This window comes from Leptonychotes weddellii, chromosome 12, assembly GCF_054177405.1.
Source record: "Leptonychotes weddellii isolate Sample4059 chromosome 12, ASM5417740v2, whole genome shotgun sequence".
Classification (NCBI taxonomy): domain Eukaryota; kingdom Metazoa; phylum Chordata; class Mammalia; order Carnivora; family Phocidae; genus Leptonychotes; species Leptonychotes weddellii.
The window spans coordinates 76539886-76553780 of NC_138380.1; the positions used below are offsets into that span (position 1 = coordinate 76539886).

At 34.4% G+C, this 13895-nt stretch overlaps 2 protein-coding genes across 9 annotated transcripts in view; one reads left to right on the forward strand and one right to left on the reverse strand.

Moving 5' to 3' along the window:
- Positions 1–13895, forward strand: part of LOC145716378 (uncharacterized) — a 116958-nt gene that overhangs the window by 79407 nt on the left and 23656 nt on the right. Inside the window, exon 4 of one of the 5 annotated variants that reach the window (XR_014139009.1) lies at positions 780–902. The exons of 3 other annotated variants lie outside the window; for them this stretch is intronic. The gene's annotated coding sequence lies outside the window, so the exon portion shown is untranslated. The remainder of the gene's footprint in view (positions 1–779; positions 903–13895) is intronic. One more of the 5 variants, XR_014139010.1, reaches the window with a different exon arrangement.
- PTPN12 (protein tyrosine phosphatase non-receptor type 12) overlaps positions 1–13895 on the reverse strand; it is a 57320-nt gene that overhangs the window by 40554 nt on the left and 2871 nt on the right. For all 4 annotated transcript variants that reach the window (XM_081799658.1, XM_081799657.1, XM_081799656.1 and 1 more), the window contains 2 exons: positions 8617–8725; positions 84–160 (listed from right to left, as the gene is read on the reverse strand). In XM_081799658.1, coding sequence (XP_081655784.1) covers positions 84–160; positions 8617–8725 — 186 coding nt within the window. Of the gene's footprint in view, positions 1–83; positions 161–8616; positions 8726–13895 lie in introns of those variants that run through there.

The following is a 13895-nucleotide window of genomic DNA, read 5'->3' on the forward strand; positions in this document are numbered from 1 at the left end:
GCAATTTAAAAAATTTTAATAAAACTAGTATGTAGGAAGACATTAAGTAGGGCAGAGAAACATCATTTGAAGTTAATACATACCTTAATAAAATTTGCATTGATATAGTCTGAATCTTGAGAAGGAGTCTTTAAAGTCAACTTAACTCGGCTATGATCAACTGTAAGAAAAAAAAAAAGGATTTCATAAATTATGTCCTGTTGGTAGACATGTGGTCTAATAAGCCATATAGCTCAAAAATATTTTCTTTAAAAAAACAATTTCTAACATCATATTTATAGAAAATAAGTCTATAAAAAACAAAAATCTGATGATGTAAAGCTGTGTTTTAAAGCTGTAATCAGAACAATCTCAGGAACTCTTTTAAAATACAAATTCCTGGGCATCATCCCAGATTTGCTAGACAAGAGCCCAGGGCGAAGCCTCTGCAGTTTTTTAACAAGCATATGAGGTAGCGGACACTAATCACTAATGTACAAGCTCATTTGCCAAAATTCTTATTAGGAAATGCAGCTTTCATATTTTACAAGAAATTATAAAAATTAAGTAAATTATGACACATGAAGTATGATGCATAAAAAGTGCTAAATACTGCACTTGGCAATAATATTATTAGGTAATGGCCAAATTAAGGTAAAAAAACAATCTTTACAAAAAAGTTCAAAAATATAAATTTCATTAGTTTTATAAAATTGCAATTTTATTCTTTCAAATAAAGGTAATATGTATACAATTTTTAAAAATCAGATTTTAAAGAAAGGCTTTTTTTTTTTTTTAAGCAGGCTCCATGCAAGTATGGAGCCCAGTACGGGCTTGAACTCATGACTCCAAGACCAAGACCTGAGCTGAGATCGAGTCAGACACTTAACCAACTGAACCACCCAGGTGCCCCTTAAAGAAAGGTATAAAATGAAAAGTAATCTTCCCCTGTCCTTGAAGTCCAGGTCTCTCTTTCCCAACAAAGACACTATTAAGGTTCTTTTTTCCTTCCAGAAGTAATTTTTATGCATATACCTACATACTTTGAAAACTGCAAATGCAATGATCCCATATTCTGTTATCTCGCTTTTCAGTTAATCCTATATCCTGGAATTCTTCCCAGAGCTAACATAATACAGGTCTATTTTATTCACATGTTACATAAAATCCATTATATGGATGTTTCATCATTTATTTAACCAGCTACAGTACTGATGGACCATTTTTTCCTATTAAAAACACTACCACACTGAACACTGCTGTACATGTATCTGCTTTCACTGCTAGCAGTGGTATAACGTAAGTTCCTAAAAGAAGAAATGCTACTTGCCTTCTAAAAGGTGTATACTAACTTACACAGTACAAATGCTATTTGTAAGAGTGACTGGGTATTATACTTTTTAACAGGTGACATTCTAAAAAGTAAAAAAATCACACTTGTATTTCTTGAACTATGCAAGTGGTCGCACATTTTTCATAGTTAACTGATTACTGAGATTTCTTTTACCATATACTGCTTCTTTATGTCCTTTGCACATTTTTACCAATGTCTATGTTTTCCTACCGATTTATATGAAAAAAAGAAAAATGAGTCTTTAGTCATAGGTAATGCAAATAGTTTTGTTCCAGTTTGTGTTGATTCTTAAAATTATTTTTCTCTTTCCAGGATCCCACATTACATGTAGTTACTATTTCTCCTTAGTTTGTTCCAGTCTACCAAAGTTGCTTTGACTCATTTTTTTTTTCTTGTGATTGGAATGAGGTTTATGCATTTTTGGCAGGAACACCAGAGAATGATGTGTCCTTCTCAGTGAGAAGACACACCAAGGGGCTTATGATGTCAATTCCATATTATTTGTGATATTAACCTTGAATACTTGGTTAATATGGTGTCGCCTGGTTGTCGCCCACTGTAAAGTTACTATCTTTCCATTTGTAGTAATAAATATTTGGGGGAAGATACTCTGAGCCTAGGAAATCCTAAAGCAGTAGGATTGCCTAATATTCACAAGTATCCAGATTGGAAAGAACCATAGCATGTAATATGTAAGATGCCATTATCATTATAACGGTCCTTTCTAATCCAGGGACGATGAATATTAAAGGCAATTAAAGTTAGAAAAAGACAAATACTAAATAATTTCAACATTTTGCCAATCTTATTTCATCTATCTCTAATCATACAACACCTGGGGGCTGGAAAAAGCAAATTAAAATACAAGACTTCTGAGTAGCATATTCTGTAGTAAGTTTGATTCAGTAACTTCAAGATGGGGCAGAAAAATAGCTTATTTTAAACTCTAAAACACAACCAATTTTGTAGTCATTGCTTTATACCAAATAATCACAGTATATTACTGATAATTTTAAAAACCAACGTTAGGTTGCTTATGTAACGTAACACATCATCACGTGTATTTTCGATTTTTCATTGGTGCTCCTATTAAGCATAAACGTGTATAACTTAAAGAATATTAAAGAAATTAAAACAATCATTCCTCTCCATGGTTTTGCTGATTGCCTTTATAATCTCCCAAGAACCCAACTCCAAACAGATAAAACCAAGACTGGCCACACAGGAGGCTCTCTACACAACATTTTTTCCCCCAAACAAACATCAACAACCTATGGCAACAAAAAGAAAATATTTAAATACTGTCACTTCTGAAGAAACCGAAACTTCCTAGTGATTAAATCCTAGGTCTCAGGGAAAAACAAGAATCTTCATAATTAAATTACAATATGTGTATTATACTGATCCATCACTTTTTTTTTTTTTTAAGATTTTATTTATTTATTTGACAGAGACAGAGACAGTGAGAGAGGGAACGTAAGCAGGGGGAGTGGGAGAGGGAGAAGCAGGCTTCCTGCCGAGCAAGGTGCCAGATGCGGGACTCGATCCCAGGACCCCGGGATCATGACCCGAGCCGAAGGCAGATGCCCAACCATCTGAGCCACCCAGGCACCCTGATCCATCACTTCTAAAGGCTAGCCAGCTGGATTTTAGTCCTCTTAGCAGACAAAGCACAGATCATTCTTGACACAAGAGCATCTAGATATTTCTTAACTCTGGAACTGGCCTCAGTATTCTAGTATAAAATGAATCAAATCTCCAAGATAGCTCTAGAAAAACCCATATAATCTTTGAACGATGATGAAACTACTTTTAATGGATCAAAAGCAAAAATGTCTGCTCTTGCCACTTCAACAATGTATTAGCGGTTCTAACTAGTAGAACAAGGCAAAAGAGGCATTCAGATCAGAAAGGAAGTAGTAAAACTGTCATTTTTTTGCAGATAAAATGACTCAGTATCTAAAAAATCCTAAAGGATCCATAAAAAACTACTAAACTAATAAATGAGTTCAGGAAGGTCACTAGATTAAAAAAAATCAATACAAAAATATAAATTGTAGGGGTGCCTGGGTGGTTCAGTCGTTAAGCATCTGCCTTCAGCTTGGGTCATGATCCCAGGGTCCTGGGATCGAGCCCTGCATCGGGCTCCCTGCTCAGCGGGAGGCCTGCTCCTCCCTCTCCCACTCCCCCTGCTTGTGTTCCCTCTCTCGCTGTGTCTCTGTCAAATAAATAAAATCTTTAAAAAAAAAAAATATATACATATATATATATATAAATTGTATTTCTAGGTGCTAGTAATAAAGAATTTGAGAATAAAATAATTTCATTCAGGGGCGCCTGCCTTCGACTCAGGTCATGATCTCAGGGTCCTGGGATCAAGCCCTGCATCGGACTCCCTGCTCAGCAGGGAGCCTGCTTCTCCCTCTCCCTCTGCCTCTCCCCCAGCTGTGCGTGCTTGCTCTCTCTTTCTCACAATAAATAAAATCTTAAAAAAATTTTTCATTCAGATAAAGAATTTAAAAAAATAAACACAAGACTTGTACACTAAAAACCAAATAACACTACTGAGAGAAATTAAAGATCTAAATAAATGGAGAGAGACAATTCATGTTCATAGATTGGAAGAATCAATATGGTCTAAGATGGCGATTCTCCCCAAACTGATCCACAGATTCAATGCAATCCTTACAAAATCCATTAAGGGTTTTTTGCAGATATTGACAAACTGATCCCACAATTTATATGTAAATGCAAAGGAACAAAAAGAACCAAATAAATTTTAAAAAATAAGAACACAGTTGGAGGCCTTAACACTTCTTGCTTTTAAAACTTACTACAAAGCTACCATAATGAAGACAGTATGATACTGGCTTAAGAATACAACAGTGTAGTAGAATTAAGGGTCCAGAAAAAAAAAAAAAAAACCTTACATTTATGGTCCAATGATTTCCAACAGGGGTACCAAGGCAATTCAGTGGAGAAAGGACAGTCTTTTCAACAAATGGTATTAGAACAATCCTACATACAGATTATTTCAGAAAATTAACTGAAAATGGATTATAGACCTAAATGTAAAAGCTAAAGCTACAATACTTCCAGAAGAAAAATAAGAAAACAGAAAATCTTTGTGATCTTGAATTAGGCAGAGTTCATGGACAGAATATCAAAGGCATGATCCATAAAACTGATAAATTGGACTCCATCAAAATTAAAAAAGCTTGCACACCTTAAAAGACACCTTAAGAAAACGAAAAGACACCTTAAGAAAATAAAAATACAAGCCATGAACTGGGAGGAAAAAATCTGCAAACCATGTATGTAAAGAAGGACTTGTATCTAGGACAGCCGAAGAACTTTAACAACTCGGGGCACCTGGGTGGCTCAGTCATTAAGCGTCTGCCTTCGGCTCAGGTCATGGTCCCAGGGTCCTGGGATCGAGCCCCACATCGGGCTCCCTGTTCGGCAGGAGGCCTGCTTCTCCCTCTCCCACTCCCCCTGCTTGTGTTCCCTCTCTCGCTGTCTCTCTCATCAAATAAATAAAATAGTATCTTTAAAAAAAAAAAAAGAACTTTAACAACTCAATAGAATTATTTTTTTAAAAGATTTTATTTATTTATTTGAGAGAGAGAGAGAGACAGAGAGACAGAGAACACAAGCAGGGAGGAGAAGGAGAAGCAGGCTCCCTGCCGAGCAGGGAGCCCAATGCAGGGCTAGATTAATGCAGGGCTAGATGCTTAACCGACTGAGCCACCCAGGCACCCCACAACTCAATAGAATTAAAAAAAAAAAAAATCTAATGGAAGTACAAAGAATTTGAAGAGACTTTTCACCAAAGAAGATATACAAGTGGCTAAAAGAACATGAAAAGATGCTCAACATTAGTCATTAGGGAAACGCACATTAGAACCACAAAGAGATACCTCTACACACCCACTAGAATAACTGTACTCAAAAAGACTGACAGTAAAAAGGAATGTGGAGAAACGAGCCCCCATATATTGGTGGTGGGAAAGTAAAATGGTACAAAGCTACTTTAACAAAGTTTAGCAGTTTCTTAAAAAGTTAAACATAAGGTACCACAGATCCAGAAATTCCATTCCTGGGTTATCTACCCAAGAGAAAGAGAGCCGTATGTCCACATAAAGATTTGTATGGAAATGTTCATAGTAGCATTATTCATAATGTTCATCAACTGGTGAATGGATAAACAAAATGTGATATATCCATACAATGCAATATTACTGAACAATAAAAAGGAATGAACTACTGATAGATGCTACAACATGGATGAACCTCAAAAACATGCTTCATGAAAAAATCCAGACATAAAAGACTACATATTGTATACTTACATTTACATGAAATTTCCAGAATAGGCAAATCTAGAGACAGAAAGCATTAGTGGTTGCCTGGGGCTAAGGACTGCAAACTGGCATAAACGATCATTTGAGGGTTGATAGAAATGCTCTAAAACTGTATTGTATCAATGGTTGCACAACTCTATATAAATTTACTAAAAATTATTGAATTGTATATTTAAATTATACCTGGTATGTAAATTATACCTCAATAAAGCTGTTTAAAAAAATACTGTGTCTGGAAGCACTGGACATGCTAAACATGCAAAGGAAACTGACAACTTATATTATTTTTATGACAGTAAGTAAATATACATCTCTAAATCCAATTGCTTTTAATATAATTTTCCAAATTAAAATGACTAGAAATTTATTGGAAACTGACTTATCAAACCTTAAATAACTTAAAAGGAAAAAAGACACTGCCAGTCTGACTATAGCACAATGATTAAGAGCTCAGGATCTAGGGCAAGGCTTCTCAACCTGAGCACTACTGACATTTTGGCCTTGTGTTAATTCTTTGTTTGTGGGGAGGCTGTAGCCTCTGTATTATAGGATGCAGCAGCATCCTTAGCCTCTACCCACTAGATGCCAGTAGCAGCCTGCCATTCCATATCCCAGTTGTGACAACCAAAATGTCTCCAGACATTGGCTAACTGTCTCTTCTAGGGGCAAAATCACCCTAGTTGAGAACTAGTGCTCTGGACAAAAATCACCTGAGTTTAAATTTTCATCAATTCTATTAGCTATGTGACAAGCTATTTAATTTCTGTCTCAGTTTCCCATCTGCAAAATGGCATATACTAGTACCTACCACAAAGTTTCATTGTGTTGATTATGGCAAATAATCCATTTACCACAGAAATTAACAAACAACACAAATTAAGGTTTTTATTTATTAGAGGGCCAATTTTATAGCACACCACTTAATGTCTCCCTCTATCTCTATTTAAAATTGTAAAGCTTCCCCCCCTTCTAGTCTCAGCTGTCTCTATGTGCCTCATGCCCACTGTATTATCCTCAATACCACTAACCACCAGCTGAGAGACCATATATGTTATTTGTATTTACTGTCTATTCCCCCTTCACTAGAATATAAACTCCATAAAGGCAGGGATTTTTGAGTTTGTTTGCTGCTGTATCTCCAGCATACAGTATTTGCTCAAAGCTTCTTGTAAAATGAATGAATAAAACACAACATATGAAAACAGAAAGCTGGAGCTGTTTAAGATTCATTTCCCCAGATGATAGAAAAAGAAATTAGAGAAATTATCTCTTTAAAAGTATATGCATTAATTCCAGAGTACATTAAGAGTATGTTGAGATTATCTTGTTTAATAAAAACTGTCCAAAAACCCACACCATCCACCATTCTGAGGGGGATTGGTAAGAAAGTGGACTGTATTTTCCAAAAGCTGAATGTTTAGTTACAATGTGCTAGGTATAATTCTAAGCTTTTTAACATGCACTAACCTATCTAATGCTCAAAATAATCATAAAGAGTATTATTACTTTAATCTCCATTTTATAGATGAGGAAAAAAGGCACAGAAAGGATGAGTTTAAAGTCATATAAATAGCAGGTGGTAGAGCTAGGATTTGAACTTCCAGAGCCAAAACTCTTCACCATTATACTATGTACACTTGCCACTTAGTAATTCTGCTAATACTGGACACCCACTGATCCCACAGCTGAGAATACAGTTGAACAACAACAAGAAAAAGCTGAAGGATTAAATTTATGCAAAGAAGACAGTGAGAAAGAGAGGGATAAGCCAATCTGAAAGAAGGATTTCATGGAAGAAGAAAATTTCAGAAATAGAGACTAGTCAATGACATCAAAATGGTTAACAGATAGGAGTAAGCACTGAAAAAAGACTACTAAATCTGGCACAAATAAAGTCACTGAAAACTTTATCAAAGACATTTTAGAGAGAACAACCTTTAAAAATTAATGAGATTTGTCAATTATATCTCAACTTAAGGCTGGGGAAAACAACAAGTGAGAGTTGAGGGAATGGTACCATGGAATGTAGCTATTTCAAGACAGTTGAAGGAAAAGAAAAAGACTTTTTTTTTTTTTTACAGTTTTATTTATTTATTTGAGAGAGAGAATGAGAGAGAGCACATGAGAGGGGTTAGGGTCAGAGAGAGAAGCAGACTCCCTGCCGAGCAGGGAGCCCGATGCGGGACTCGATCCAGGGACTCCAGGATTATGACCTGAGCCGAAGGCAGTCGCTTAACCAACTGAACCACCCAGGCGCCCAAAGAAAAAGACTATTAGCAGCTTTAAGAGATAGCATGTACGATGTAAATTTTTTGTATAAAATAGGAACACACTTAAGTATGCATGCTTTTAGAGTTAAAGGTATTTTGCCAAAAACTATGCTTTTTAAGAATATAATTATATTATTATAATATAATGCTGTCAGTCTAAGGTATACTCTTCAGAGACACATACCGAGCCTACTGAGAAAGCAGATATGCAGGCATGAATACCCTTATGGTTCATGTTTTCATGCATAATTAATCAATCAAGGTTCTAATTGTGAATAGATAAGAGCTAGTATTTTTAGCATTTTATAAAATTTATTCCATTATATTTACTGAATTATCTATTTTATTTTAACAAAATACCTTCTTTGAACAGGGAGTGCACAAAAGACATTCTTACTTGGATTTTTTTTGTATTTAAAAGTAAGTATCAGAGTAATTGTGATGCTTAAAGAAAAAAGTAAAAAACAAAAAGTAGTTTCAGAAGGAAAAACAAGAAGCACAATTACGAATTATCTTATAGAGTACTGTAAAGGGAAGTTAATTACTAACTCCTTTACAATCAAACGCATTAGGAAGAATAAAACTAGTTTAGGCTACAAGCCACTAATTAACATTTTCTAATCATTCTATGAGGGCATTTCAAACTTACATGGCAGTATGTCCTTATATCTGTTCTTTTTAACATTTTCTTCTTTTTCTCCAGTGGCTGTGGGATAAATCTTTTCTGTTCTATATTTGGTAGACAATCTTCTTAATCGCTTAAAATATAAACAAAAAAATTCAAGTTTATAAAAACATTAATATTTTCAAAATTTTAATGATTTATAAATAGCTCTGTATTGAATTCTGCTAACCCCAATTCCTTACAGCTCATTTTCCTGGTTTTCTAGGCTCACAGTATCTCCCTATCCCTTAATAATTAACCCCAAGGATAATTTTTTTTTAACCATAAGTGCAAACATAAGATTAATTTTCCAAATAGCATTGAAAGGGGACACTAAAATAAAAGTAAGCAATTTTATTTAAAGAAATCATTAATAAGTTGAGTCAGAATATTTAACTCAGTCCTTAACTTATTCAACATTTTGTGTTTAACTATGGGTCCCTAAAACCAAGTAAATCATGCCTAAAAGATTATGTACAAGTTTCTTTATTCCTTCTCTCAATAAACCTTGGGCACCCATGATGTGCCAGGCTCCTTCCAAGGCATAAGCTAATAATTACTTATAAGACACTGCAAAACAAAGTTCTTTCATATTGAATTGGAAATGTCCAACAAAGACCAATTCTGCTTATTCACTGCATTACAGAAGTGGTTTGTGAGTTAGTGACAAATTCTTACCACATATGGCAGTAGGGATGTTCTTTGGGCTGGAATATTTCTGCGTGTCAGTAATACACTTCCTGCTTTCAGAAGCACTGAAAGTCAGCATTGTGAATTGTTTAAATTCACTACTCAACTACATTGCTGAAATTTAATTTCAAAGAAGCCTACTTTCTTCCAAGCTTAAAGACATATTGAAGGCATTCTGGTTTTACTATTCAATGAATTATTGACTACAAATGAAATGAACAAAAAGTCTGGTAACATTTAACTTTTTCACCATTTTACTTTTGCTACTTGTGATGCTGAGGTTTAAGCAACAAAACATTTTTTTTTTAAATCACAGAACTTATTTAAGATTCTTAACATATTCTTGTTATGATATACTTCAATATACAGCACTTGAAATAATCTTATAAGTAGACAATTTAACACAGAATAGTGAATCTTTTGTTTTCTTTGAAAAACTACTAAACTTTATAATGACAGTATTAGAGACCTAAAACAGGAATACACATTTTTCTGCCTTATCACAATGCCGAAATTAAATTACCCACATTTATGATGCTATTTTCTATGGTAATAAGGTTCTCAAAAGTAGGTTAGGGGAAAAAATTGTATTTAAAAGTAAATGGAATGTTGGTGAGGGTGTGAGAAAACCAAAACTTCAATACAATGCTGGTAGAAGAGAACATTAACACAAGCCCTAAGGAGGGTAATTGGGCAATTACAAATACACATAACCCTTTAACCCAGCAAGTGTACTTCTAAAAATTTGTCCTCTAAACGGCACATGTGAAATGACATATTATGCACAAAGTTAGTTACTGTAGCATTGTTTAAAACAGCAAAGGACTGCAAATAAAAGTCTATTTAATACAGGATTGGCTAAATTTGTTTCATTCATACAATTAAATATGATATAACTGAAAACAAGGAAGCTCTTCATATAGGGATATGGAAATGCCTCAAAATACATATTAAGTGTAAAAAGCAGGGAACACAACAGTGTATGTAATACACTACCGATGGTGTTAAGAATAAAAATATATTTGCATTTTCTTGTACATGTGCATAAAATATCTCTGGGAGAGAAACTGAACAAGGTTGTTGTTATTGGTGGAGAAGAGAAATGAATAGCTATAGGAAATGGATGGGAAAGAAACATTACTATATATTATTTCATACTTATTAGAGATTATATGAATGTATTGCCTATTCAAAAATTTAAATGCTAAAGGGGCACCTGGCTGTCTTAGTTGGAGGAATGCAGCTCTTGATCTCAGGGTCATGAGTTTGAGCCCCACGCTGGTTGTAGAGATTACTTAAATAAAATAAAAACTTAAAAAGATTTTGGAAAATTAAATGCTAAAAAAATTAAAGGGAATAGAAAAGATTGCTCATGATTTTCTTAATCCATGTTAACAAAGACCCTCCCAGTTATACACATATACATCTTACATATTTAATTAGAATCTCTGTATTTTTTTGCTCAAAGATTTTAATTTTCAGTTATTTATAGTATCTTAATGCGTTACAAAATACTGTATGTGACTGTGACTTACAGAAGGTTATCAATCTAAACACTTGCAGAAACACAGGGGGAAAAGGAATTAGGTAACAATCACTGAAAAAAATGTATATAACTACAAAGAAAAGGGAAGAGGGGATGAATTTAATTATAAAATGTTAATGAACTTCTGGAATACCTGCAATCACTCCAATCATTTCTTTTTTTACATGACAAATTATGTTATTGAGAAATGGGCAAAATAAAGTTCTTATGTGAAATGACTGCATTTTTCATATAATAAAACATAAGAACACTTTTGTGTACAAATAAACATCTCATTTGAGTTTGAATTTTTATATATCCAGTTTTCTTAAAGCCCAGCACAGCATGGTACGCTTTCTACTTCAAGCTCCCAATGTTCTATTAAAATAAGTCTACATAAGTAGTGTACTTAAAGTTTCATACCCATTGGCAATACTCATCTCTGGTGTAGTATAAATAAAACAAAGGTGGTCCATTAAACATGAAAACTTTGTACATAAAAAAATTGACATCAAAAAATTCTACCCAAATGTTTTAAAAAGATACCAAGTAAGGCCATATTTCCTAACAAAACAAAACAGGGTCAGCTTTACAGTTAGTTGCTTCAATTAAAATTCTGGATCTGCCACTTTCTAGCTGTATGACAATGAATATATTTAACCTGTCTCATCTTCTGTAATATGAGGATAATACCCACACTCAGTAAATAAGCCTCCAAATCTTACCCATCTTTTAAGTCCTAGGTCCTTCAAAGTTTCTTATCCCTCTCATGCAAAAATAATCTTTCCCTTCTGAATTCTTTTTAGATTTTATATGCACTCTTAAAACACCATTTACTTCTCTTTATGATAAATACATAAAGAGTATACATCTTATTTCCCCGGCTCAACTGTAAGCTCTGTGAGTATAAGATTATGATCAGATTAATATTTGTAATGTTCTGTACCCCAGAACATATTAAATGCTTGTATGTTAAATACATTAATCTTAGAATAAGATTTGAATGCTGGCCTAAGCAAAAGATTTTATTCTTTTAATACATCAAAATTAATGTCCAAATAGTGCTTGAAGTAGGGGTAGCACCAAAGCTCATTTAACTATATGAAATGGAAGTATCTACTCATGTAATTTCATTTTAACTTCCTGGCCACCAATTCCATTGTCTCTAGGTGAAATTAATTACTAGGAAATTAATTAATTGAGAAACGTAAAATACTAAGGAATCTTATTCATAAATATACTGCATGTGACAGTGTGTGTGAAAATAGCACTGAACTAAAACACCAATAAAATAATACATTTATTGGGGTGCCTGGGTGGCTCAGTCGTTAAACGTTTGCCTTCGGCTTAGGTCATGATCTCAGGGTCCTAGGATCGAGCCCACACTGGGCTCCCTGCTTGGCGGGAAGCCTGCTTCTCTTTCTCCCACTCCCCCTGCTTGTGTTCCCTCTCTGGCTTTGTCTGTCTCTTCAAATAAATAAAATCTTAAAAAAAATAATTCATTTATTAAGTTTAACATAATTATTTAATATAATCCTAAGCAAGAAAGTACTCTGAATCATTTACTATCCTAACTCAGTAAATTGTAGCTAAGTGGTGTATTTACATAAGCTTATAGATACCATACCCTATATCATATATGGATTTTTTTTAACTATGCAAACAAACAAAACAAAAAGACTTTAAGATTTGCAACTGTCTACCCTTAAACATCTTGAAAAAGTCACATAATAAATTCCTTTAAATAATTTCTTATCTCAGAGTTACTGTCCGAAAAGGTAAATCTGATCATTTTTAGTCCCTCCCTTAAAAATCCTCTCGTGGGTCCATCACCTCCAAGTTAAACTACCAATTCCTTGTTTAATTATAACATTTTGAATGCTGTCTGTCCAATTTCCTAGCTTCTTTTTGTAACATTCTCTTAAGAAATTGATGCTTCAGCCACACCACCACCACAAGCAACCCTCCGCCCCTCAACATCACAGTTTGACAATTTTTACCCTTGCTGGTGAGTTAACAGTAGGACTCTGGCTAAAGTGTTATTTCCTTTGTGAAAGCTTTCTTGAGCTTTCCCTTAACAGCTCCTCAGCCCCCAGCACCGAAGAGTCAATAATACATTGCTCTATTACCACTTGTGAGATTTCAATCTTGCCGGTCTCATCCACTAAACTATAAAACTGAAGGCACAGACTAGACTATCTTCTTGGACTTTATAGACCAAGATCTAATGCAAATCACATTAAAAATGGGTGAATTCATTTACTTATTGAGCTTTCTTAAACAAGTCATACAGATGTCTCTAACACATTAGAATATTTGATGCAAACAAAAATGAAGCTTAATATTCACTTTGTTTTAAAGTTCCAAATTATTTTTTTTAAAGATTTTATTTGTTTATTTGACAGAGAGAGAGAGCACAAGCAGGGGAACGGCAGGCAGAGAGAGAGGGAGAAGCAGGCTCCCCGCTGAGCAGGGAGCCTGATGTAAGGCTCAAAGTGGGGCTTGATCCCAGGACCCCGGGATCATGACCTGAGCTAAAGGCACACGCTTAACCAACTGAGCCACTCAGGTACCCCTTTTTCTTTATTTCTTAAAACACAAAAGTTTTATTCCCTTAATCTTAAATCAATAAACTGATTCTCAAAAGCTTCTAAGTCACGTGCAATGTAACTATCCTCATTTAAGGTATCCATTTATGTGTTAAGATTTGAGTTCTTTAACAAGGTAGAACAGTTTCATTGTTTATCTAAGGCTCTAAGCTAATAATAATGTGTTGTGTGATGTTTGTTGAATCTCTCCAAATAGGTGTCTACTGTATTGTCCACTGGGTGTCTCATGGACATCACAAACATGTCCAAATAGCACTACCATTCAACAGTTGCTCAAGTCTAAAAGCTAGGAATCATCCTTGATTCCTTCCTTTACCTCCCCTACAACATCCAATGCATCAGCAAGTTGTGTTAGCTCCACTTCTAAAATATATCTAATTCTCTTCATATCACTGAACACTTAGAATTCAGAATACGTTGAGATAAGCTTAACTGGCTGG